A 24,080-nucleotide genomic window follows, 5' to 3' on the forward strand; every position below is an offset into this window, starting at 1 on the left:
GCTTTTAAATTAAAATTGGGAAATCCAAGATGGCCACTGTGGCAGCATTTGGCACCAAAAATGACCCGGGAGAGTTGAATTAAAGTTAATAAAAATTCAGAAAAGCGTTTTTTGGAGGTAAGGAACCCTACAGGAAGCCCCAGAGACCTTAAAACAACTGTTTTTGAACTACTCTGAAGTCTCCATAGACAGTAATGGACTGTATTCACAGATTTACCTGGTGCCGTTCCTGCATCAGCTCACACTGCAGCAGGACAAAGGAGAAGATTTCAAGTTTCAAGTTTATTAGGTTTTTGAATACCGCCTATCAAGGTTATCTAAGCAGTTTAACAATCAGGTACTCAAGCATTTTCCCTATCTGTCCCGGTGGGCTCACAATCTATCTAACATACCTGGGGCTATGGAAGACTAAGTGACTTGCCCAGGGTCACAAGGAGCAGCGCGGGGTTTGAACCCACAACCCCAGAGTGCTGAGGCTGTAGATCCAACCATTGCGCCACACTTTCTACTTCTGGGGCACCATGAAACACTGCACTTTGGATTAAAACCCCAAAATAATAAATCAGTGGCAGAGCAGAAGAAAAGACACCTCAACTCACTTGCAGAAGAAAATACTGAGGAGATGAGGGACTGCCCATTGACACAAGGAGGTGGAGAAGAAAAGTTGTAGATGATTCCTTCTGTAAAACTTGCAGGTAGAGATGAATAACCCAGTGGTCAAGATTCATGTTCCTTTTGCACTGGAAATTCTTGTTATCATAGTACCATAGGGATGCTACAGTAATATCAAACAAACATTACTGGCAAATATGTGGTATGATTCAATATTCACACAAGATCTATATTATTACCCAGGGTGTCAGGCCATCTTGCCTGTTTTTCAGAAGAGCAATACGACATGGTGCTTCAAAAATGTTAAACATCTGGATCAAATAGTTTCTACAATGGCGGTTCCCAAAACCTGTCCTGGGAGATCCTCAGCCAGTTAGGTTTTTATTTATTTCTGATTTGCTATACCACCGTTAACTGACAGCAGAACAAGGTGGTGTATAGTCAAACAAGAAAATTCAAATGGATATTGACAATGAATGTGCATGCAAAGCTATCTCATGAAGATTAGTATCTGATATCCTGAAAACCTGATTAGGCGAGGATTTCCCATGACACTGTTGTAGGGCATCACCATAGATTAGATTAGTATAAGAGAACAGCTCTATTTTCAGCATGATGCATTTCTATGGACTTTCTCATGTGGCTTTATGATGTAGGGATATTCATTATCTTCCTTGTTGTTCAGTAAAAATCTATTTGTATTTAAAAAGGAATGGTGCTACCCTCCATAAATAATACACTAGCACTATCAGTCCACTAGTCACAACAGGATACTTAAGAAAAGCCATGCTGAGCCAGACCAAGTTTCCGTCTCTGACAGTGACCAATCTGGGTCACAAGTACTCAACAAATCCTAAAATGCTTGTATTTCTCATAGCAATAGATACTTACTTGGATTTAATTGTGCTTGTCCCTTTTTTGAGGCAGTTTGCTGAAGACGAGTATAGCCTGTGTTTGAGAACAATAATGTAATCTATGATTGGTTGAGAACAATAATGTAATCTATGATTGGTTGAGAAGAATGTACCAATTTTTCACATCCTTAATCTTTACTATCATGCCATTCTATTCTGCCCTGATACTGCAACTTTCCTAAGGTGTTTTGAGAAGAGACTATATGACTACATACGTATATCCAGAAGGATATTGGCAATTTATTCATTTCTTAATTTCAAATACCTATGAAAATCTATGCCCAGTTCCTGGGAGTTGTAGATAACAAACTCAACTTCCAATCACACATCTCAAATGTGATAAAACATTTTTTATGCATTAAGATTGATACAATTTAATTTTGGATTAGCAATTATTATCTTACTGCGTGCACTTATGATTAGCCCAGGAATGCCCAGGCTAATTTCTTGTTGTAAACCACCTAGAACTGAAAGGTATTGGCGGGAAAGAAGACATCAATGTAATGTAATGTAATTAGCAGACTTGAATACTACAAATCTCTCTTACAAGACGTTAAATGTCTACAATCAATTGAATCAGGGCCTGACTGTAAAATTGATACAACCATGCCTCTTCCTTTCTCATTAATGAGCATTAGTTATAGCCCATAGGACATTTTACTCCGGCTTACCAACTTAACTTAAAAAGATGTGCTCAGTAGAGAATGACCGGTGACAGAATTCATCACTGTTCCCATCCCCGCGGATAACTGCGGGAAACCATCCGGTGTCATTTTTTACTGTCTATCTCAACCTTAGCCCTTCTACACCAGCATTCTTCAATGCAAGGCTTGAGGGTCAGTGGCAGGGACCATTCATACTCTGATTCTTCCCTCTCGCCTTAAAGAATAACATGGAGATGGTTTCCTGCAGTTATCTGCGGGGACAGGAACAGTGATGAATTCTGTCACCGTGTCATTCTCTAGTGCTCAGTCATTGCACATCGTCTCATTCACTGTTATCTTTATAACACAACTTACTTGTGATATTCTCGCATACAAAAAACATGCTTAGAGACACCTAGACATACTTTATGCAGTAATAACTCCCAAGTTTTGGAATGAGCTACTCTTTGATTTGATTTCAGTCCTCTTGTAAGAAGTTCAAAGGTTGAAAACCATTATTTCAATCAGGCCTTTGAGCTGTGACTTTTGCTTATCTCCCCCTGTAAATTTGATGTGACGACCTTGATAAGTGGTGTTAGGGACTGTGATTGGATATGCAAACTGATCACAGCTGGGAAAGGGAGAAAAGTTCAGGCATCTGGTAATTTTTAGAAATGCTGGGTTTAACTAAACCGCAGAAGAGCTACTTACCATGGGCCAGGGAGATAAATGCTTTGACGCTCACAGGAATTGAATGAGCGTCGGAGCATTTACTTCGCCGGTTTATAGTAGGAAGCTCTTCTGTAGTTTAGTAAAAGGAGTCCAAAATGAACAGGTGTGGTAACCATGTTAGTCCACTTTTTTTTTAAGATAATAAATAGAAATAAAACAAAACAAGACTGGAGAAAGAGGCTGGCTTATACTTTGTGGAAGCAGCCTGGCTCTCAGGGAAAGCAAAGCCCTCTGGGAATTTAAGTCCACAGAGCACACATTACTTATACATTTATTACAAACACTTAACTAGTTCTTATACAAGAAACTGAGCAAATGCCCACATAACATGGGGGCAGAACACACACCCTAGTCTGGTAGTGTGGCTCTAGTACCCCTCCACTGTCCAGGTACTCTTCCCATCTGGCACTTCCCAAGATCTCACCCCCCACCACCACACACACACACACACACACACACACACACACACACTTAATCTGATTCCTCCATTTCAGCTACAAGCACAATTTCCCCTCCAAATAAACAAATACAGCACTCACTCAGCTAAAACATCCCTAAAATCTTCAACAATCCCAGATCCTTCTATGAATCCACAACCTAATCCCAGTTCTTACTCAAGGGTCAGCTTAGTAGTCAAGTTAATGGGGCAGGAATGATCAGCCTCCACTCCTACCCCATAGCTGCTTTGAGTTCAAAATGGTGGTTATGACCCCTAATGGTAGTCTCCTGGTACTACTGCTATCGATCAATCTACCATATAAGGAAGAAGCCCTTGTTTGACAGAATGACTCCCTAGCAGCTTTTATTTAAGCCATCACACCTGTGAAAAGATTTTAGCCTCATCTAGCTGCCTCTGAATCTAGGACTAGATTGATTTGCAGAAATATTCCCTGTAACAAATGTTTATTTAAAAAAGTTAATTACCTTCCATGCCATAATTGGTAGGCTTTTTGAAATATAAAATATTGGTCAAATTAGATAGTTACAACTTCTGTTCTGTAGAACATGATTAACTTACCATGACTAGTGGATGGACCTGTGGGTTTCCTTACAGAGGCTGCAGAATCCTGTCGTGGAGAACCTGTATGGTTTTAGAAGTAGAGATAGTTTAAGCACTTATAGGCCACTACAGTGAGGTTACCAGGATATCAAAAATGAATAAGAAAATGCATGAAGAAGAATGGCATGCCATGTACATGTCTTAGAGAATGCAGACATTTTGAAGTGAGAACAGGGTGCATTTTATTATTGAAGAAGTTCTCCTGCTGAGCTGCTTTGAACATTGATCAGCATTTCAAATTGAGGCATCTGAGTGCCTGCAGTTATTCCAATAAGTTCCTGGCTTCAACTTAACAGTAATATTTAAATATAATTTCATTTATAGGAGGACGTGGGAGCGTGATGATGGTCCACATGAAAACTATCTAGCGGCTCGTTTGCAGGAGTTCTGGGTACTGAACATTTCTCATTCGCAAAGTGATTGCTTGTGTTATTTTGATTTATGATTGTTGGAAAATCTAGTGGGAATACATCTTGCATCTAAAAATTAGTCACCAACAACAAGAGACATAGAAACATGATGGCAGATAAAGGCCAAATGGCCCATCAAGTCTGCCCGTCCGCAGTAACCATTATCTCTTCCTCTCTCCAAGAAATCCCACGTGCCTATCCCAGGCCTTCTTGAATTCAGACACAGTCTCTGTCTCCACCACCTCTTCCAGGAGACTGTTCCATGCATCTACTACCCTTTCTGTAAAAAAGTATTCCCTTAGATTACTCCAGAGCCTATCACCTCTTAACTTCATCCTATGCCCTCTCGTTCTAGAGCTTCCTTTCAAATGAAAGAGACTCGACTTGTGTGCATTTATGCCACATAGGTATTTAAATGTCTCTATTATATCTCCCTTCTCTCCAGCAGTGCTTTTATCTTTTTCTTTTGACTTTCCTTTAATGTTGGAGTTCCTTTTGGAGAGCTCATGTCCTGTCTCTTAGTAATTGTACTGTGCTTTGATGATTTTCTTCCTAAGCGGTTAATCACATGAAATAAAACTGAACCTGAACCTGAACAAGAGTATGCCTTGTCACTGGAGGTGGAAGTCACTTGATGTTAGTGTCTTGTAAAGGTTTTCATACCTTGTATTCAGTGGCGTAGTAAAGGGAGGCGGGGGGCAGTCCACCACGGGTGCCATGTTGGTGGGGTGCTAGCTTCCCTCCTCCTCCCCATCCCTCTGCCTCTTCCCACTCCTCTCCTCACCAAACAGGTGTCCCCCCCTTCCCTTCCACTATACTTCTAGTTGTTCATCGCTGCAAACAACAACTTTAACATGTTCCTTGCAACCACATTGTCTCTCTCACTGATGTCACTTCCGGGTGCCGCTCAAAGGAAATGACATCAGAGGGAGAGCCAACAGAGTTGCAAAGAGCACGTTGAAGTTCTTGCTGCTTGCAGCGGTGAACACCTAGAGCTACAGGGGAAGGGGTGGCGTGCGCGGCAGGGGGTGCTTGGTGATATCAATGTTCTTCCTTCTGAAAGAACAGAATAAGTCTAACTGCTACAGGTTTCTATACTAGAGAGTTGCACGGGGACAGAAATCCCATCCATCCCCGCCAGGATCCTCTCCGTCCCCACCCGTCCCCGCAAGGATCCTCTCCGTCCCACCCGTCCCCATCAGAATCCTTTCCATCCCCACCCATCCCCGCAAGGAATTACCTCCATCCCCGCCCGTCCCCATAAAAAGCAGCAATTACTTTTGACAGGATCATCAATTCCACAGTTTCTTTTGTGTTTGCGCTGCTGTTTTCCTTGTGGAATCTCTTTGGTGAAACCCTTGTTTTGTTTTCTGTTCAGGTAATTAACTTATAAACCCCCTCTTTTACTAAGGCTGACGTGTCCATTATATTATATGGACGAACCCTGCTTCCAAAGCCTTCCATCCCCTTGGGAGTCCCGTTGGCTAGAGGGGTGTTCCCGTGGGAGTACTGTGGGTTAGGGGGGATTCCTGCGGGACCCACGGGATTCCCATTCCCGTGCAGACCTCTATTCTATACAGAAACTAAACCTAGAAGCATACTCTCTTCTAGCAGCACTCATAAGAAAACAGAAAGGTGCTAAAATACAAATAAGCAACTACTAGGGGCGCATGCAGACTGAGTCTGGCATCTTAGGGTTTTGTTTGTGTATATTAGGACTAGAGCCTGCTTAGGTTAGTGTGACACAGCAATGGAAGATTAGATTAGACTTTTAGTTTGTGGTCCTGTATTTGCATAGGGTTTATCTGTGTTGTGCACGTGTGACCATGGCCAGGTGTTCTGGTAGGAATAAATGTTGTGACCCCAAGTAGGAAGATATTTGTCGGCAGTTTGTCCGGGTTTTGGAAGGCCCCAAGCTGCAGATGTTGACGTGATGACATCACATGCATGCGAGCATGAGCACTGGCGTCCATGCATGCACGGAAGCCCTCTAGACACAGCCCAGAGCTCAGGGAAGGAAACATGGAACAGGGCGGGACTGAGGCAGAACAGAGCGGGGCCAAGTGTCCTCTTTTTTATAAGAAGAAATCTGGTAACCCTAACCAGCTGTTTGTGTTAGAGGACTTAATATATATGCACTTGTTCCAACAGCTTCCAGTAAACTATGGAAGATCTAGGTCTCTCCTAGCTAGTTAATGTACCTACCGATTAAGGTAGTGACTCCCACCACAACTTTGACTACATAAGAACATAAGCAGTGCCTCCGCCGGGTCAGACCATAGGTCCATCCTGCCCAGCAGTCCACTCCCGCGGTGGCCCAAAAAGGTCACGACCTGTCTGAATCCCAGAAGGGGCCCCCTTGCCACCTTGGTTTCCCCATTGAGTCCTATCTTCCCATCGAAGTCCTAACCCTCCGGTCTTGCACATGCACAACCTGGTTGGGTATCTATACTTATTACCTGGTTAGCTTTCTATACCTGTGTTACATCCCAGCACCTCTCTCAGTATCCCACGATCCCTTTATCCCTCAGGAATCCGTCCAATCCCTGTTTGAATCCTTGTACCGTACTCTGCCTGATCACTTCCTCCGGTAGCGCATTCCAAGTGTCCATGACCCTTTGTGTGAAAAAAAACTTCCTTGCATTTGTTTTGAACCTATCTCCCTTCAGTTTCTCCGAATGCCCCCTCGTACCTGTTGTCCCCTTCAGCCTGAAGAATCTGTCCCTATCCACCCTCTCTATGCCCCTCATGATCTTGAAGGTCTCTATCATATCTCCCCTGAGCCTCCTTTTTTCCAGAGAGAAGAGCCCCAGCCTATTCAACCTCTCGGCGTATGGGCAGTGTTCCAGCCCTCTTACCAGTTTCGTTGCTCTCCTTTGGACTCTCTCAAGTACCGCCATGTCCTTCTTGAGGTACGGCGACCAATATTGAACGCAGTATTCCAGATGTGGACGCACCATCGCTCGATACAATGGCATGATGACTTCCCGTGTCCTGGTTGTTATGCCCCTCTTTATGATGCCCAGCATCCTGTTGGCTTTTTTTGAGGCTGCTGCGCACTGTGCAGATGGCTTCAGTGATGCATCCACCAGCACACCCAAGTCTCTCTCAAGACTGCTGTCTCCCAACAATGCCCCCCCCCAATTTGTAGTTGAACAACGGGTTCTTTTTCCCTAAATGCATGACCTTGCATTTTTTCACATTAAAGCGCATTTGCCATTTGTTTGCCCAGTCTTCCAGCTTGTCCAGGTCCCTTTGCAAGTCCTCACACTCCTCCCTGGACCTAACTCTGCCGCACAGTTTGGCATCGTCTGCAAATTTTATAACCTCGCACTTTGCCTCCTTTTCCAGGTCATTGATAAATATGTTGAAGAGTAACGGCCCCAGCACCGATCCCTGTGGCACACCGCTCGTGACTCCCCGCCAGTCAGAATATTGTCCCTTTACTCCGACCCTCTGCAGTCTACCCGACAACCAGTGCTCGATCCATCTGTGCACATCCCCTCCCATCCCGTGGTTCCACAGCTTCCTAAGCAGCCTTTCATGTGGCACCTTGTCGAAAGCCTTTTGAAAATCGAGGTAAATGATGTCTATAGGTTCCCCATTGTCCACCCGACTGTTTATTCCCTCAAAGAAGTACAGAAGGTTCGTTAAGCATGACCTTCCCTTACAGAATCCATGCTGGCTTGTTCTCAGTAGGCCATTTCTCTCGATGTGCTCGCAAATACCGTCCTTGATCATAGCTTCCACCATCTTCCCTATAATTGAAGTCAGGCTCACCGGCCTGTAGTTCCCGGGGTCACCCCTCGATCCCTTCTTGAAGATAGGTGTGACATTCGCCAATTTCCAGTCCTCTGGTACCTCTCCAGTTTTCAAGGATAGGTTGCAAACATGCTGGATTGTGCCCGCTATTTCTTGTCTTAGTTCTTTCAGAACCCTTGGGTGGATCCCATCTGGGCCCGGCGATTTGCCGCATTTTAACCTGTCTATCTGTTTGAGGACATCCAATTTTTCAGCCTGTTCCCCACTCATGAGCTCCTCTGAGTCTGGTATATTAGATGTGTCTTCTCTCGTGAAAACCGACGAGAAGAGCGTGTTCAACCTCTCAGCTACCTCTTTATCCTCCTTAATCACTCCCTTCCTATCCCCATCGTCCAACGGCCCCACCTCCTCTCTCACTGGTCGCTTCCCCTTTACGTAACTGAAGAATGCCTTGAAGTTTTTCGCCTCCCTGGCCAGCCCCTCTTCGTATTTCCCTTTTGCTTTTTTAACCTCTCGGTGGCATTCCTTTTGGCATTTCCTGTGCGCCTGGTGATTTTCCTCCGTTGGGTCCTTTTTCCATCTCCGGAAGGATACTTTTTTGTCATTTATTGCCCTCTTTACTTCTGTTGAGATCCAAACCGGGTCCTTTGACCGCTTGTTCTTGCCGCCTTTCCTGAAACTGGGGACGTACATTCTTTGTGCTTCCTGCAGGGTGTCCCTGAATAGGGTCCAGGCGCTTCATACAGTCTCCATCCTAAGGATGTTTCTGAGCTTCCTCCCCACCATTTCCCTCATAGCAACATAGTTCCCTTTCCTGAAGTTGAGCGCAGTTGTTGCTGTCCTCCTTACTGTGGGTGTCCCCCTTTCTAATGTGAATCTGATCGTGTTGTGGTCACTGTTGCCTGGTGGTCCTCCCACTTCTACCCCTCTTGCAGGCCCCCCTAATCCGTTTAGGATGAGGTCAAGAGTAGCACTCCCTCGCGTCAGTTTCCTGACTAGTTGCTCCATGAAGCAGTCCCTCACAGCTTCTACAAATCCTGTTTCCCTAGTGCAGTTGGAGTGACCCGTACTCCAGTCGATCCCCGGGTAGTTGAAGTCCCCCATCACTGTTACACTTCCAGTCCTGCATTCTTGTCTCAGTTCAGCTTCCAAGTCGTGTCCGACTCCTTCCGGCGTACCAGGTGGGCGATAGTACAGCCCCAGTTTTATGCCTGCACCCTTGTTTCCCGGCAATTTGACCCATAGCGATTCCAGCCCCTCTGCCTTCTTTGCCATATCCATCCCGACCGAGTAGATAGAGTCCTTTATATATAGTGCTATGCCTCCCCCCTTCTTGTGGGTCCTGTCCCTCCTGTAGAGCTTGTACCCCGACAGTGCCACATCCCATTGATTCTCCTCTGTCCACCATGTTTCTGTAATTCCAATTATATCCAGGTCCTCCCCCTTGGCCACGACCTCTAGTTTACCCATCTTGGCCATGAGGCTTCTTGCATTTGCGTATAAGCACCGCAGGTCCCGTCGTTTTTCCTCCACCTCTGTATTTACCTTGGCCGCCTCCCCTTGAATTTCGGGCAGTTCTCCTGCTTTGCCCTCGGCCTTTACCCTTGTAGCTTTCGGTTTCCTCACATTCCCGCCACCCCACTTCCCCGCTTTTCCTCTGGGTTTTCTAGCCCTACCGGCCCCCTCCTGGACTATCATCCCTTGAGCCTCCGTTTGATCCCCCTCGCCTTGTGGCACCCCTATATTGCCCTTAGCTTTCGCCCTCGTGCCACCCAGTCCCCCTGTGTCTCCATGCCCCTTAGTCTCCTCCCAGCAAGCTCCCTTTACCTGATGTTTCCCTCGCTGTCTGATCATAAGATCCACCGGTCTCTCTACTTCCTCCTTGCAGTCAGCCTGTTCAGCATCTGTTCTGGATACTGTTGTCCGAAGCGTCAACATCAAATCAGCTGTCGGCTTTCCTCCTCTCCTCAGTTTAAAGCCCTCTCGATCTCCTTCCTCACATTGGCTGCCAGTAGTCTAGTTCCCGCTGTGCTCAGGTGCAGGCCGTCCCGCCGGTAGAGCTTGCTCTTTCCCCAGAAGGACGTCCAGTTCCTCACAAAGTGGAAGCCCTCCTCCTGGCACCATCTCCTCAACCATGCATTCACAGCCTGGAGGTCTGCCTGCCTCTTTGCATCTGCTCTCGGTACAGGCTGGATCTCTGAGAATGCTATCCTCCGGGTACTCTGCTTCAGCTTTCGTCCCAGGACCCTGAACTGGTCAGTCAGTGTGGCCATGCTGAAGTTCCTCCGGCTCACATCATTCGTTCCGACGTGGATTATCACCACAGTCTCCTCTGTCTCTGCTCCGTCCGGGATCCTCTCGATCCTATCAGTGACGTCTCGTGTCTTGGCCCCTGGGAGACAAGTCACTAGCTGGTCCTCCCTTCCTCCAGCTACGTGACTATCTACCTCTCTAAAGATCGAGTCTCCCACCACAATAGCAGACTTCCCTTTCCTCATCAACCTCCTCTGTCTCAGGTCCGTGTCCTCGGTGTAGTGCGGTGTCTCTCCCTCGGGGTCCCGGTGAGTCACGGTCTCCTCCTCTTGCGTGATTCCTCCGCTAGGTCCTTCCCCGGTGTCGCCTTGTGGATCCTGGGTCTCGTCTGCCGACATCCGTCTGTGCAGCTGCTGGTCCTGTTCCTCCACCTTCCTCCTATAGGCCTCCTCGATGAATCTCTCGAGGTCCCTCACCTAGTCCACAATGGGGCCTGCTCCGTCTGTGTCCTTGGTTGACCAGCTCGTCTCCTCTGTGTTGCGCAGTCCCTCCAGTTCCTGGACCCAGACCCTCAATCTGCCGACCTCCATCCTCAGGCTTTCCAGTTCCTGACACCGACTGCATATGTACTCCCGCCTTCCCAAGGGGAGGTAGTCGTACATATTACACTCTGTGCAGTATACCGGAAAGTACCTCTGGGATCCTGGGTCCTCCATCGCTCTCGTGAAGTGCTGGTGTGCTCCTGCTGTGGGTAAGAGAGAGAGAAAAGAGAAAAGAAGGTGAATTACTTGGCGTTTCTGGCTCCCTCGCAAGGCTCCTTCGCAAAGGCGCTCTCGCTAAGGTGAGCGCCTTTGCCGCTCGCCGAACGGCTGGGCGCCTTTGGCTCCCTTCTTCTTAAAGGGGAGCCCGGGCGCCGATGCGACCTATGACGCGGTGAGGGGGCGGAGCTATCTCTCGCCGGTCCTCCTGTCTGTTCTGGCTTCCTCCCTCTCGCCTCTCCTGCCCTCTCCAGCCCTGCAATGGACAAGAAAAAAGCAAAAACAAAAACAAAAGGCAGAAACCGCCGAGGTCTGCCTCGTGCCCTGGCTTCCCTTCTTCTTAAAGGGGAGCCCGGGCGCCGATGCGACCTATGACGCGGTGAGGGGGCGGAGCTATCTCTCGCCGGTCCTCCTGCCTGCTCTGGCTTCCTCCCTCTCGCCTCTCCTGCCCTCTCCGGCCCTGCAATGGACAAGAAAAAAGCAAAAACAAAAACAAAAGGCAGAAACCGCCGAGGTCTGCCTCGTGCCCTGGCTTCCCTTCTTCTTAAAGGGGAGCCCGGGCGCCGATGCGACCTATGACGCGGTGAGGGGGCGGAGCTATCTCTCGCCAGTCCTCCTGCCTGCTCTGGCTTCCTCCCTCTCGCCTCTCCTGCCCTCTCCGGCCCTGCAATGGACAAGAAAAAAGCAAAAACAAAAACAAAAGGCAGAAACCGCCGAGGTCTGCCTCGTGCCCTGGCTTCCCTTCCCTTGACTGTCTGTTTGACAGACTATTATTAGCTACTGTACCCCAGTCCCTGGCCTCCTATAACTAGTCCGGTGGCTGGCTGTATGCACAGGACTGGTTATATGCACAGGAGGCTTTTACTATCAGGTAAAAGGAGAGTAAATAGGACAAATAGAAATTCCCCCTTCACCAATATATTCAGGGTTCTGAGATACTGATCCTCAGAGTTAATGTATAGAAGTAGCCAGCTGCTTAGACAAATTCTCTACCAGCTCCTACAAAACTATTAACCAGAGAGAGACAAGCTGCCTCTCTGCTCCAAAACTGCTTCCTTCCCCTTCTCCTACCAACTGCTTTCTGTGCTTTTCTATACATTGTTCTCAGGCTGAAAGAAAACCACTCTGACTCTTTCAAAGGAGCCAATAGTATCTCTCTGCTCTCGGCAGTGGGAGGAGTCCACACAGTGTGCATGATAGCTACACTGTTGCCATGACAACAGAGGCCTTTTTGCTGAATATCTGCACTTAGATAGATTCAGTGAATAGAGAGACATTAGGGAGCACAAGAATCCCCCCTCCTTATGGTTCCCAGATTTTTGATGCAAAAAAAAGAAGATGCATGGCCCTGCCCCGTTCTGCCTAGGGCTCTGTCTTGTTCTGCCCAGGGCTCTGCCCCATTCCGTTCACAGCCTTGTCCCATTCTACCCCCCAACCCCAGCCCCATACAAACCTCATCTCTTTATAATGTAAAAATTAAAATGGGACTATAGATTCCCTATGCAACAGTGTTACTAACTCAAAGGGGAAATGGCATAATCATTCATCAAATAAGAAACTGTCGCTGGGTTTTACTAAACCATGAAAGAGCTTCGTACTGTGGGCTGGCAAAGTAAATGCTTCAGTGCTCATAGGAATTGAATGGAGCTCATAGGAATTCTATGAGCGTTGGAGCTAAAACCGCCACTGCCGGTGATTAAAAAAAGCCTAATGCAGCTTTGTAAAAGGAGCCCCAAATGATTATATTACATATAATTTCTGGCAATTTTGATCAATCCTAGTGATTGAACATTCTTATAATACTTTTTATATCTATCACGGAATATATAAATGCACAGGTGATGGTAAGAGCTCATGTGCTAATGTGAAAATTAAGACATGGCCATTAATAAGGAAAATGGAAAAATTGGCTATATTACCCCAGTGGAAAAATGGCCTTAGCACATGGGAATTACCCATGTAGGGTCACGCCAAGACCATGTTTTACTGCTTGTGGTAAAAGGGCCCACAAATTACTATAAATACACCCCCCTCCCCCCACCTTTTTATGAAGCCACTTTAGCGTTTTTTTTTATCACCGGCCATGGTGGTAAAAGCTCTGATGTTCATAGAATTCCTATAAGCATCGGATCTTTTACTAGAACAAAAAACAGGAGAACCAAATCCACAAAACACAATGACATATAACAAGGAGTGGAGATGTCCATTGAAGACTGGTGAATTCAATCTTTCTTAAAAAGGCCTTTATTCATTCAAAAAAAACCAGTGACTCGGATCTTTTACTGCCACGACCAGCAATAAAAAATGCTAACACAGCTTCATAAAAGGGTGTGTGTGTAAATGTTCTAACTGAATATCATTGGTATCCAGATAAGTTCCAGCACCTGATGGATATTCAGTGCTGAATGCAGGATCCAGAGTCTGCCCACAGCAGTTAGTTTCCAATAACTCTCAACAGATTAACCCTCCCCCCCCCCTTCTTTTATTAATCTGTGCTAGAGTTTTTTTGCGCAGGCCAGCGAGGTAAGTGCTGCAATGCTCATAGGAATTCTATGAGCATTGGAGCATTTTCTGTGCCGGCCCTATAATTATGCCGAAGTGCCTGTTATTTTTGAATTGTAAGAAGCAAAAACAGGAAGATCCAATGTTCCACAGAAAAAGGAGCAATCCAACAACAAAACAAACTATGGATGAAACACAATGTTCTTGGCTTTCTTTTATTTCTTCAATCAATGTAAATAAAAATGTCCACATCAGCTGTATTACAAACTAACAGACTCGACACGGACCGTGTTTCGGCTAACAAAGCCTTTCTCAAGGGTCCGGTCGCTAATTAATATGTTAATAATGTGGAAAAGGTTCCCAAATCACAAATTCCGATGTAGTGGACAAACAGGGCTAACCGCTGGTGCACAGAAAACTCCTGTGTGCCATAGACTGACATGATAATTTCTATTCTTTACAATGACATCTATTTCTTGGAAAGCAGAAAAATCTGATGATGATTTTACCTGCATTGGTGTGAGGAAGGTTTCTGTTACTGTCAAAGGTTGATGTCCTGAATGCTTTAAAAACATGCTTTGGTCAGTGCAATAGAATTCAAGAATGACAGAAAAAAAACAACAACACAATTTTCTTGAAGCCGTAAAATCCAGCTATTCCGGAGGCTAGGAGTCTCTTGGCATACCTTGGCTCTGCCCTCTTCCTTGTGCGGCCTGAACCTGTCCTGAAGTATTGAAAAAGAAATGTTCAGCTGTAATTACTTTCATTGTATATTATTACAGTATTCTTAGCAATATAGCTTTGCTGTTCTGGTAGCTGTACTGGATCTGGAGAAAACTGAAATCGTTGTAGTTTGTGATATAATTTTAATGGACTAGTTGCTAAAGCTGTGTACATTTTATGTTATACATTGCTGCTTATATTTGTCTGTTTTCTTTTGGGATTTCAATAAAGATCTCTAAAAATAAAAAAAGGAAAGGGCCTCATTTACCAGGACTAGGTGTTTGCCTAGGGCGACGGCTTTATGGGGGTGGCAAAGGGCAGTTCCAGTTAAAGCAAAATGATAGGTTTGGACAGTCATGTTAATTCAAAAGCATCCCCAGCGTTTATTTTTATATGCAGGAAGGGTGAGCAGTTTTCAATTGACTCATTTGCCCAAGTGAATGGCTTTCAGAAATTACCCTCTTATTTTTATATCAGGACTCTACAATGTGCTATGTTATGCAGGAGCAGGAGGAACATTCTGGAACCCTGTTTTAGAGTAGTGCTAGTCAAATTAGTGAAGGGCAGTAGATCCTCAAAAAATGGAGGGAATTATAAAACCAGGGTCTAATAAGGAAGTTTGTCTTTATTCCCCAGAGAAGAAAAATGTAGCTTGAGTGTGGTGGGTTTCCTACCCTGGGGCTCATCAGGAATTTAGTTTTCTACCCTAGAGATTAAGAAGGAGCCAAGGGAAGGGAATGACCAGGAATGGGGCCTGTTCCCATAAGTAAAGAATGGAGAGGATTTGAAAACCTGAGAATCAGCTGAACCCTTGGGCACATGGTGCTTTAAGGAGGAGAAAGGAGGGATCATTGAGGAGATCTCATCCTGTCCTCAAGGAGAAGAGAGAGAAACTGCAACTGGTTCTTCATCCAAGCTGGAGAAAGGATTGGAGTCCAGAAGCAGTATGAGAACATACTAGAAGTGGGACACAAGTTCTGTGAGAAAGGAGAAGGAGCATTACATACTAGAGAGGAGAGAAGGGACTTTTCTGAACCCTGAAAAAGTGCAGAGTCTGTGAGGAGCTTGAAAGGAGGATGTGAAATTCTGGAGACAGGGTGTATCCTAAAAGCTGACCATACCTAAAGTATAGCTAGGTGGAGGCAACTGGAGCTGCTATTCATCCTGGGAGTTAAAAGGCATTTACAAAGGAGCAGAGAAGGTTCAAAACCTGTCCAGTAGTGAAGAACATAAGATACCGGAGAATAGAGGACAGAGCACACATCAGAGGAGATAAGAACGCTAATGTTCTATACATTTTGCCCAAAGCAAACAAAGAAGATATAAACTACCCAAGAAAAAGTCAACAAGAGGTCTCAAACAAGGAGGAGTAGAAAAAAGCACAATGGAGAGTAGCAAATATCAACTCAACGAAAGCTCTTTATTAAAAATTATTCATAAAGGACTCAACACAAGCTGTGTTTCGACTAACAAGCCTTCATCAGGAGTCCAAATCAGAAATAATCTCATTCTAATAGAGATGAATGCATAAAGAGCTCCTATAAAAAGTAACCCAATGATGTGACGGAGGCATGTTCACTCGTATGAACGTCTCTATACATTTTGCCATCATTTTACTTTGTTTTGTGGACTATATACCTTATTGTTTTTATATTCTGTCCTTGTATATTTGCACTTGGGATGGGACAAACAAATAGGAGCTGTATTCTAGTCCATACCAGCTTCCCTTAGCCATTTTGTGTGGTGCATGTTTAGTGTGTCTGCCCAGATTAATCACAGATTACAGCCAGCCATCAGGGGGCCTTTATACCTGTCACTATCAAAATACTTGCTGCACATAAAATATATTTATAGTAATGGAAGGAAAACCTCAGGTCAGTGTTTGCCGCTTGTTATTTTAACTTAGTTTGCAAACCATGGTAGGACTAACCTCATTGGTTATAATTAACGTGACCATTTATTTTTGTCATCAAAACGGGGACATCTATTAATTGTCAGTCCCGCCCCAAATCCTGCCCTAGCCCCGCCCCAATCCTGCCCTAGCCTCGCCCCTCAATCCCACCCCCAATTTCTTCCATTCATTTTTCATGTACACATACTATCTTATTAATTCATAATGGTAACCATAAAATTAAAAAAAACCACAAAGCACACTATACGCAGAGAAAATGTTAATTATTTATATTTGGGGGGTTTTCAAAGATGTCAAGGCAGATGGCTTTAAAATATGCAATGTCACCTCAGTAACTATAGAAAAATAGACAAATATAGTGCAAAATATAGACAGCAGATATAAATTCTCAAAACTGACGCATTTTGATCACTAAATTTAAAATAAAATCATTTTTCCTACCTTTGTTGTCCGGTGATTTCATGAGTCTCTGGTTGCACTTCCTTCTGACTGTGTGCATCCTTTCTTTCATTTCTTTCTTTCTCTCTCTGCCCCCCTTATTTCTTTCTCTCTCCCTGCTCCCCCTTTCTGTCTTTCTCTCTCCCTGCCCCCCTTTCTTTCTTTCACTCTCCCTGCCCCCTTTCTTTCATTCTCTCTCCTGCCCCCCCCCCCCTTTTGGTCTTTCTTTCTCTCCCTAACCCATGCCGCCACCGCCGCCTCTTTCTCCAAGCTACCGCTGCACTAACAGTCTAAAACAGCAAAGGCATTTAGAAGGTATCAGATTTATTGAAGCCTGTCTCCTTCCAGGGCTATGACCTTCAGTGCTCCCTATGGGATTTCTCAAAAGAAACTTTGGCTTTGTCCTTGTTTCACGGGGGATGTAGGGTGCCATTTGTGAAGGCTACATGTCTACTATTTCATGCCTTGACAAACACAACCGTTTCTGCTGGTGGGCAGAAAGGGAGCTGGTGGTCGCTGGGCAAGAAACAGGTCCTATCCTGGATTTGAAAATATAAGTCCCTTCTGCCTTCCTCCACTGAACAGTCCTCATCTTGTCAGGACCTGTGGCAAGTATTTCATATCCATTCTCTTCCCTGTATGATCTCTGTTAGCGTTATCAGGCATTGGGCTAAACTGAGGCAAAGAGAGAGAGAAAAAAAATGTCTCCCTGCCCTCCTCCCCCCAAAGCCGCCACCGCTGCAACACTCCCCTAACTTTTTCTTTCTTTTTCCCTGCCTCCCCCCCCACACCACCACCACCAACACCAACAATTTCTCCCTGCTTCCCCACCGCTGCTGCAGACACAGCAACAGGATCGGCCGAGGCGAGTGCAGCAACTGCACAACGGCCGGCCTAGAAGACTTCCCCCAATGTCAATTCTGATGTCGGAGAGGAAGTTCAGGGCCAGCCAGGCAGCGATTGGCTGGCCAAGAACTTCCACTCCAACATCAGAATTGACGTTGGGGGAAGGCTTCTAGGCCGACTGTTGTGCAGTCACTGCACTCGCCTCAGCTGGTCCTATTACTGCAGCGGTGGCGGCAGGGAAGCAGGGAGAGAGGCCTGGTTCCGCGATCGCCTGCCCCGTTGTACCCATGCACAGCTTCGGGACGCTTTCTGTGAAAACGGGACATTTTGGTGTCCCGAAGCTGTGCATGGGGACAATGGGACATGAGCTAAAAACGGGATGGTCCCATTCAAAATGGGACGTATGGTCACATTAGTTATAACCTCCCCCTACCAATTGCTCTATGATTTATATAACAACAATTCAATACTTGGCTTTTAGTTTCCATACTGGACTTTAGCCAATAGTAAAACACTTAGTGCTTTTTAGTCAGTTGTCTGTTGCTGACAAAGGCCGCCCACGTTTTGCTTTGCTGCGTCAGGGCTCCGGACAAGACAAGCTAATTGAAACATAAGTCTTTTAGGATAAAATATAGTAAGCACTGAGAAGCGGGTGTTAGGAAGTAATATTGCACATTTGTTAGAGTCAATAAAGTTTGGAGGTTTGTTCAGTTCAAAACGAGGTAACAGTAGCCAGTGGCCATCTTACATTGAGCAGAGAAGAATAACTGCCGGCTTAAAGTAAGTCGTTTTCTCATAGAAATAGCACTTTATTTGTAGCTTTCATACACCGGAGATGTAATGTTTTACTCTCTGTTATGTTTCAGTTAGCTTGTATTGAATTGTTATACAAATTTGAAGAACTTAAAAGTTATATAAGGAGAAAAATATAAATCATAGAGCAATTAGTAGGGGGAGGTTATAACCAATGATATTAGTCCTACCATGGTTTGCAAACTAAGTTAAAATAACAATCGGCAAACAGGGACCTGAGGTTTTTCTTCCATTAATATAATTATATTGCTATATCTATGTCTAAGCTACCACATGGTACAAACATAAAAATATAAGAATATTTTATGTGCAGTGAGTATTTTGATATTGATTTATTGGTTTCTTGCACCAAGTCTGTATTTTTGGAGTGTGGCCTTTTTACCTGCCCCATCTGCTAAGGGAGATGATTTTAGAGGACATTTTAATGTTATAGCCACAGACACCTACAGATGGCACTTAGTGACCTATCTCCTAGGTACCACTTAGTGTGGTTGTCAATCAACCACTAGGCACTGTTTACAGAATCGCACCTACCAGCACCTTACTAAAATTAGGTGCCAGTATATTAGGCCAGGGTTTTTCTGGCCTAATTTACTGATGCCTAACACAGGTGCCTACTGGCGTCTAAGTCCTACCATGCCTATTCTCCGCCCCTAAGTGTACCTACTTTTCAGATAGGTACCAGTAGGCCCTGTGCTGAATTCCACACACAAATTTGATTAAAGTTAAATGTTTTTTAAAATTGATTTTTATGGTGTTTTCAATTAAAACACCAATTGAAGCCAATTAAAAAATTTGGAGTTGTGTGTGGACTTCGGCTAGGTACACGCTCTTTACAGAATCATACTCAGTGCTGATCTTTTCTGGCACCCATTTTTGAGTGCCATTTATAGATTCTAACCCTAAAGATGGTCCAACTAGGTTTACCAGACATCCGGATTTCCCCAGACATGTCCTCATTTTAAGGATATGTCCAGCTTTTTAAAACCCATCACTTTGTCCGGATTTTGAAAAGCCTCCTCAAATCGCGTCAGGCAGGGAGGAAGCCCGACAAGAGCAGGCAGCGGGGACGGGGCTAGGGTGGGACTGGGGGTAGGATTATGGTAGGGATGGGTGGAACTGGGCAGGCCTGGGGGGCGGGTCTAGGGGGGTCTGGATTTTCCAATTGGAAAATCTGGCAATCGTAGGTCCAACATACTCAGTTACGGTAGTTATGCAGGCACTGGCATAGAAGATGACGGTGCTGATTAACTGCCGGGTCCTCTCTGACTCTACCCCGTATCAACCAAAACCAAACTGAGGACAAAGACCAAAAGGTTACAAAGAAAAAAATGGGAAAATAAAATCAAATGGTATGAGACCAGGAATCTGCATGAGAGCAAATTTATTCAGCAAACAATATGAATAGTCCCAAGTGAAGTACGGTGTAATCAAAGGGAGACCCAACACTTTCCATGTTTCAGCATGCTCTGCCATCTTCAGGGGTCCTTCTCAAAAACACACAAAGAATATTTTCATATGGGAAAAGAATAACTTGTAACAAGCCCAACAGTATTGCTAGTCTTGTTCCAGTTAAAAAGCAAAGAAACACAGCTCTTAAGCTGAGAAGAGTTGACCAGTGCAGCAGCTCTGGTCCTTATACTGATCAAGACTCAGATTCTCTGGGGAGGTTTCCCAAGAGCAGGAGCCCTGGGAGGATTCAGGACCCTATGGGGTAAAAACACTTTTAAACCAAAGTTAAACTCTGCTAGGACACAGCCCAGAAAGCAGGCACTGTCCCCTTTAAATCCACACCTGCTTAGGTTGATTGCTGAGCAGGAGAAAGCCCAGAGAGAACTGAAGCCTGTGCTTCTCCTGTGTAGGTTTGGGCGTGGCACTCTGATGGCAAGTCAGTTAGAGCAGTGCAAGCCAGGAGAGAGAGAGAGCTGAGCAAGCAGAGGAGACAGATCCATGGCTAGATGCTCCAGAGGCTAGGCAAAATAATGAGGTTGAAATGCAAGATTGGGAGGAATATTTGCCTGTAAACCAGCCAGACTGCCTGAGACCAGAGGAAGCAATGAACATTGCACTGCAACTGGTTTGTGAGCAGATGGATGTGAGTTAAGTTTTTTTCTTTTTACTTCTTTTGGCTGGAGAAGCTGACAAATGCTCTCTGCTTTTGTAAAAAGAACTGTGTGTTTGTTAGCTGCTTTGAACCCAGCAGCCAAAAGCTATTTTGGGGAGTTTAAAAGGCAATTGAAGGGGAAAGCTGCCCTGCCTAGAAAAGACTCATTTTGCTGTGTTTGTTTTGAAAGAAAAGACAGAGACTGCTACAACTGCTACATTAGAGCACTGCTGAGCACAGGGAGCACTTGTCCATGCTGTTTGTGGAACTTTATATTTTGTGTGTTGGGGGAGGGGAGGGGGGTTTACTTTGGGTTTTTCCCTGGTTTGGCTGTCACAAGCAGGGCAGGATTAATTCATCAAGGGCCCCTAGGCACCCAAGTACACTGGGCCCCCCTGCCCCACCCCACCCCACCATACTCCCAGGCAGAAACAGGAAGCTGCGTCAGAGGGAAGCTTTGGGCAAGCAGCACCGCTTGCACAATTACAGTTCCCGTTGCCTTTCTTACCCACGTTGCTTGCTTGTCTTACTTTCTGTTGATGGGGGAGGCTGCGTTGCTGATCGATGCTGGAGGGGCCCATCGCCGTTTGGAAAAATCAATGTTGATGCCCTCTTTCATCGGGCCCCCCTGACCATTTCGGGCCCTAGGCATGTACTTACTTGGCCTATTGGTTAATCCTGCCCTGGTCGCAAGCCACTCATTGCTGTGGTGGAGATTGTTGGGGCAGAATTCACAATAGCTCTAAGGGTTTGGGATTGCGGGGCCTAAAAGGCCATTACTTTAGTGGATTTGGCAATTCTCCCCTTCCCTAACTCACCTGAGTTGGCAGTAAGCCTGACTGTATTCAAACAGCAGGGCCACCATAAGGGCAGTACTACCAGTCCTGCATTCAGGGGCCCGGAGCTGACAGGGTGCCCGGGCTCCCCCAGGGTCGCAAGCATAGTCTCCTCTCCTTCTCCTTACCTGCCCTGCCGCAGCACACAGCCGACCGGAAGTCTTCCCGATGTCAGCGCTGACGTCGGAGGGAAGGCTTAAGCAAAGCCCTCCCTTCTACCGACGTCAGCGCTGACATCGGGAAGACTTCCGGTCGGCTGCTTGCGGCAGGGCAGGTAGGGAAAAGGCAGTCGTGTACCGAAGTGGGGGGGGGGGGGGCGGTCCACCCCGGGTGCAGCCATGGGGGGAGTGTGCACAGCCGGTCTGGTCCCTTAGCCTTGTGGCGCTTCCCCCAACCGACCGACAACAGGCCCGGCCGACAGACCTCCCTGCCCTGTAGCCGCGAATCTAAATTACCTTCTTACAGCAGCTTCAATACTCCAGCTGCTGTAAGAAGGTAATTTAGATTCGCGGCTACAGGGCAGGGAGGTTTGTCCGACCGGGCCTGTTCTGTTGTCGGTTGGGTGGGGAAGCGCCACAAAGGTAAGGGGCAGGGAGGGAGAAAGGGAGGAAAGGTGGAGTGGAGAAGAAAAGACGCTTAAGGGAAATGGGTAAAACTGTGGGGGGAGAAGGCCGCTGAAAGCACTGGGGAAGACAAAGGGATGGAGAAGGACGCTGAAAGGACATGGGGAAGACAAAGGGGTGGAGAAGGATGCTGAAAGGACATGGGGAAGATGGGAGGGGGGAGAAGGACGCTGAAAGGACATGGGGAAGACAAAGGGGTGGAGAAGGACGCTGAAAGGACATGGGGAAGACGGGAGGGGGGAGAAGGACGCTGAAAGCACATGGGGAAGACAGAGGGGGGAGAAGGACCCTGAAAGGACATGGGGAAGACAAAGGGGTGGAGAATGACGCTGAAAGGACATGGGAAGATGGGGGGAGAAGGACGCTGAAAGGGCATGGGGAAGACAGGGGGGGAGAAGGACGCTGAAAGCACATGGAGAAGACAGAGGGGGGAGAAGGACCCTGAAAGGATATGGGGAAGACAAAGGGGTGGAAAAGGACGCTGAAAGCACATGGGGAAGACAGAGGGGGAGAAGGATGCTGAAAGGACATGGGGAAGACAGGGAGAAGGACACTGAAAGCAAATGTGGAAAACAGAGGGGGGAGAAGGATTCTGACAGGACATGGGGAAGATGGGGTGGAGAAGGACGCTGAAAGGACATGGGAAGATGCGGGGAGAAGGACGCTGAAAGGGCATGGGGAAGATGGGGGGAGAAGGACGCTGAAAAGACATGGGGAAGACAGGGAGAAGGACACTGATAGCAAATGTGGAAGACAGAGGGGGGAGAAGGATTCTGACAGGACATGGGGAAGATGGGGTGGAGAATGACGCTGAAAGGACATGGGAAGGTGGGGGGAGAAGGACGCTGAAAGGGCATGGGGAAGACAGGGGGGGGAGAAGGACGCTGAAAGCACATGGAGAAGACAGAGGGGGGAGAAGGACCCTGAAAGGATATGGGGAAGACAAAGGGGTGGAGAAGGACGCTGAAAGCACATGGGGAAGACAGAGGGGGGAGAAGGACACTGAAAGGACATGGGGAAGACAGAGGGGGAGAAGGACGCTGAAAGGACATGGGGAAGACAGGGGGGAGAAGGACACTGAAAGCAAATGTGGAAGACAGAGGGGGGAGAAGGATGCTGACAGGACATGGGGAAGATCGGGGGGAGAAGGACGCTGAAAGGAAATGGGGAAGAGACAGTGGGGAGAAGACACTGGCAGGGAAGAAGACAGAGATGCCAGACTATGGGGGGAGTGGAGGGAAGAAGATGGGTGCCAGACCAATTTGGGAGGGGGGAGAAAGGGAGAGGCACAGTAACAGAGCAAATGGAAGACGCAGAAAGAAGAGAGACAGTGGATGGAAGGAATTAAATGAGAACATGAGGAAAGCAGAAACCAGGCAACAAAGGTAGGAAAAAAATTCTTTTTTTTTTTTTTTTTTTTTTTGCTTCAGTATAAAGTAGTATATTAGTTGTGTTGATAAAAATTTATAAACATTAGAGGCTCTGGTAGAAACCCGTTTACAAAGTATGTATTCTTCCCAATTAATATTTCCAAATTAATAAAGTCTTTTTGCTTATTTTTAAATGGGTTTCTACCAGAGCCTTTAATTCAGTAGCATAATTAAATGAAATAACTATTTCTGTAGTTTATAGGGATGGGCGGGGATGGAGGGGATTCCTCGCGGTGCGGGCGAGGACGGAGGAGATTCCTCGCGGGGACGGGTGGGGACGGAGGGATTCCTCGCGGGTCGGGTGGGAGTCCTCACGGGGACGGGTGGGGACGGGTGGGACTTTGGCGGGGACGGGTGGGATTTATGTCCCCGCGCAATTTAAATATGCACCTTTCTTCCTCCATCCCATGCACCTTTCTTCCTCCATCCCATAACACACACAGCCTGGTGGTGATGATTATCAGATTGATTCATGAATATATAATGATGTTATGTGTGTGCACCTCTTCCTTCCCATCCTCCTTAGCATGTCACATACAGCATGTTACATTACACAAAGTCTGTGTAATGTAACATGCTGTATGTGACATGCTGAGGAGGATGGGAAGGAAGAGGTGCACACTCATAACATCATTACATATTCATCCATAGCTGCATGTTAATGATGTGCTCATATGCACTTATTTATCATCATAACATATACATCAT

General features: G+C 46.3%; 1 protein-coding gene across 4 annotated transcripts in view; it reads right to left on the minus strand.

The window, feature by feature from the left end:
• The window catches only part of VIT (vitrin), a 159,095-nt gene that overhangs the window by 60,699 nt on the left and 74,316 nt on the right, over window positions 1-24,080 (minus strand). For 3 of the 4 annotated variants that reach the window (XM_033939193.1, XM_033939194.1, XM_033939192.1), the window contains exons 8-11: window positions 14,333-14,371; window positions 14,157-14,210; window positions 3,921-3,983; window positions 1,504-1,560 (exon numbers count right to left, since the gene is read on the minus strand). In XM_033939193.1, the coding sequence (XP_033795084.1) occupies window positions 1,504-1,560; window positions 3,921-3,983; window positions 14,157-14,210; window positions 14,333-14,371 (213 nt within the window). The remainder of the gene's footprint in view (window positions 1-1,503; window positions 1,561-3,920; window positions 3,984-14,156; window positions 14,211-14,332; window positions 14,372-24,080) is intronic. The other variant, XM_033939195.1, reaches the window with a different exon arrangement.

The sequence above is a fragment of the Geotrypetes seraphini genome, chromosome 3 (genome assembly GCF_902459505.1).
Source record: "Geotrypetes seraphini chromosome 3, aGeoSer1.1, whole genome shotgun sequence".
In the NCBI taxonomy this organism is placed as follows: Eukaryota; Metazoa; Chordata; class Amphibia; order Gymnophiona; family Dermophiidae; genus Geotrypetes; species Geotrypetes seraphini.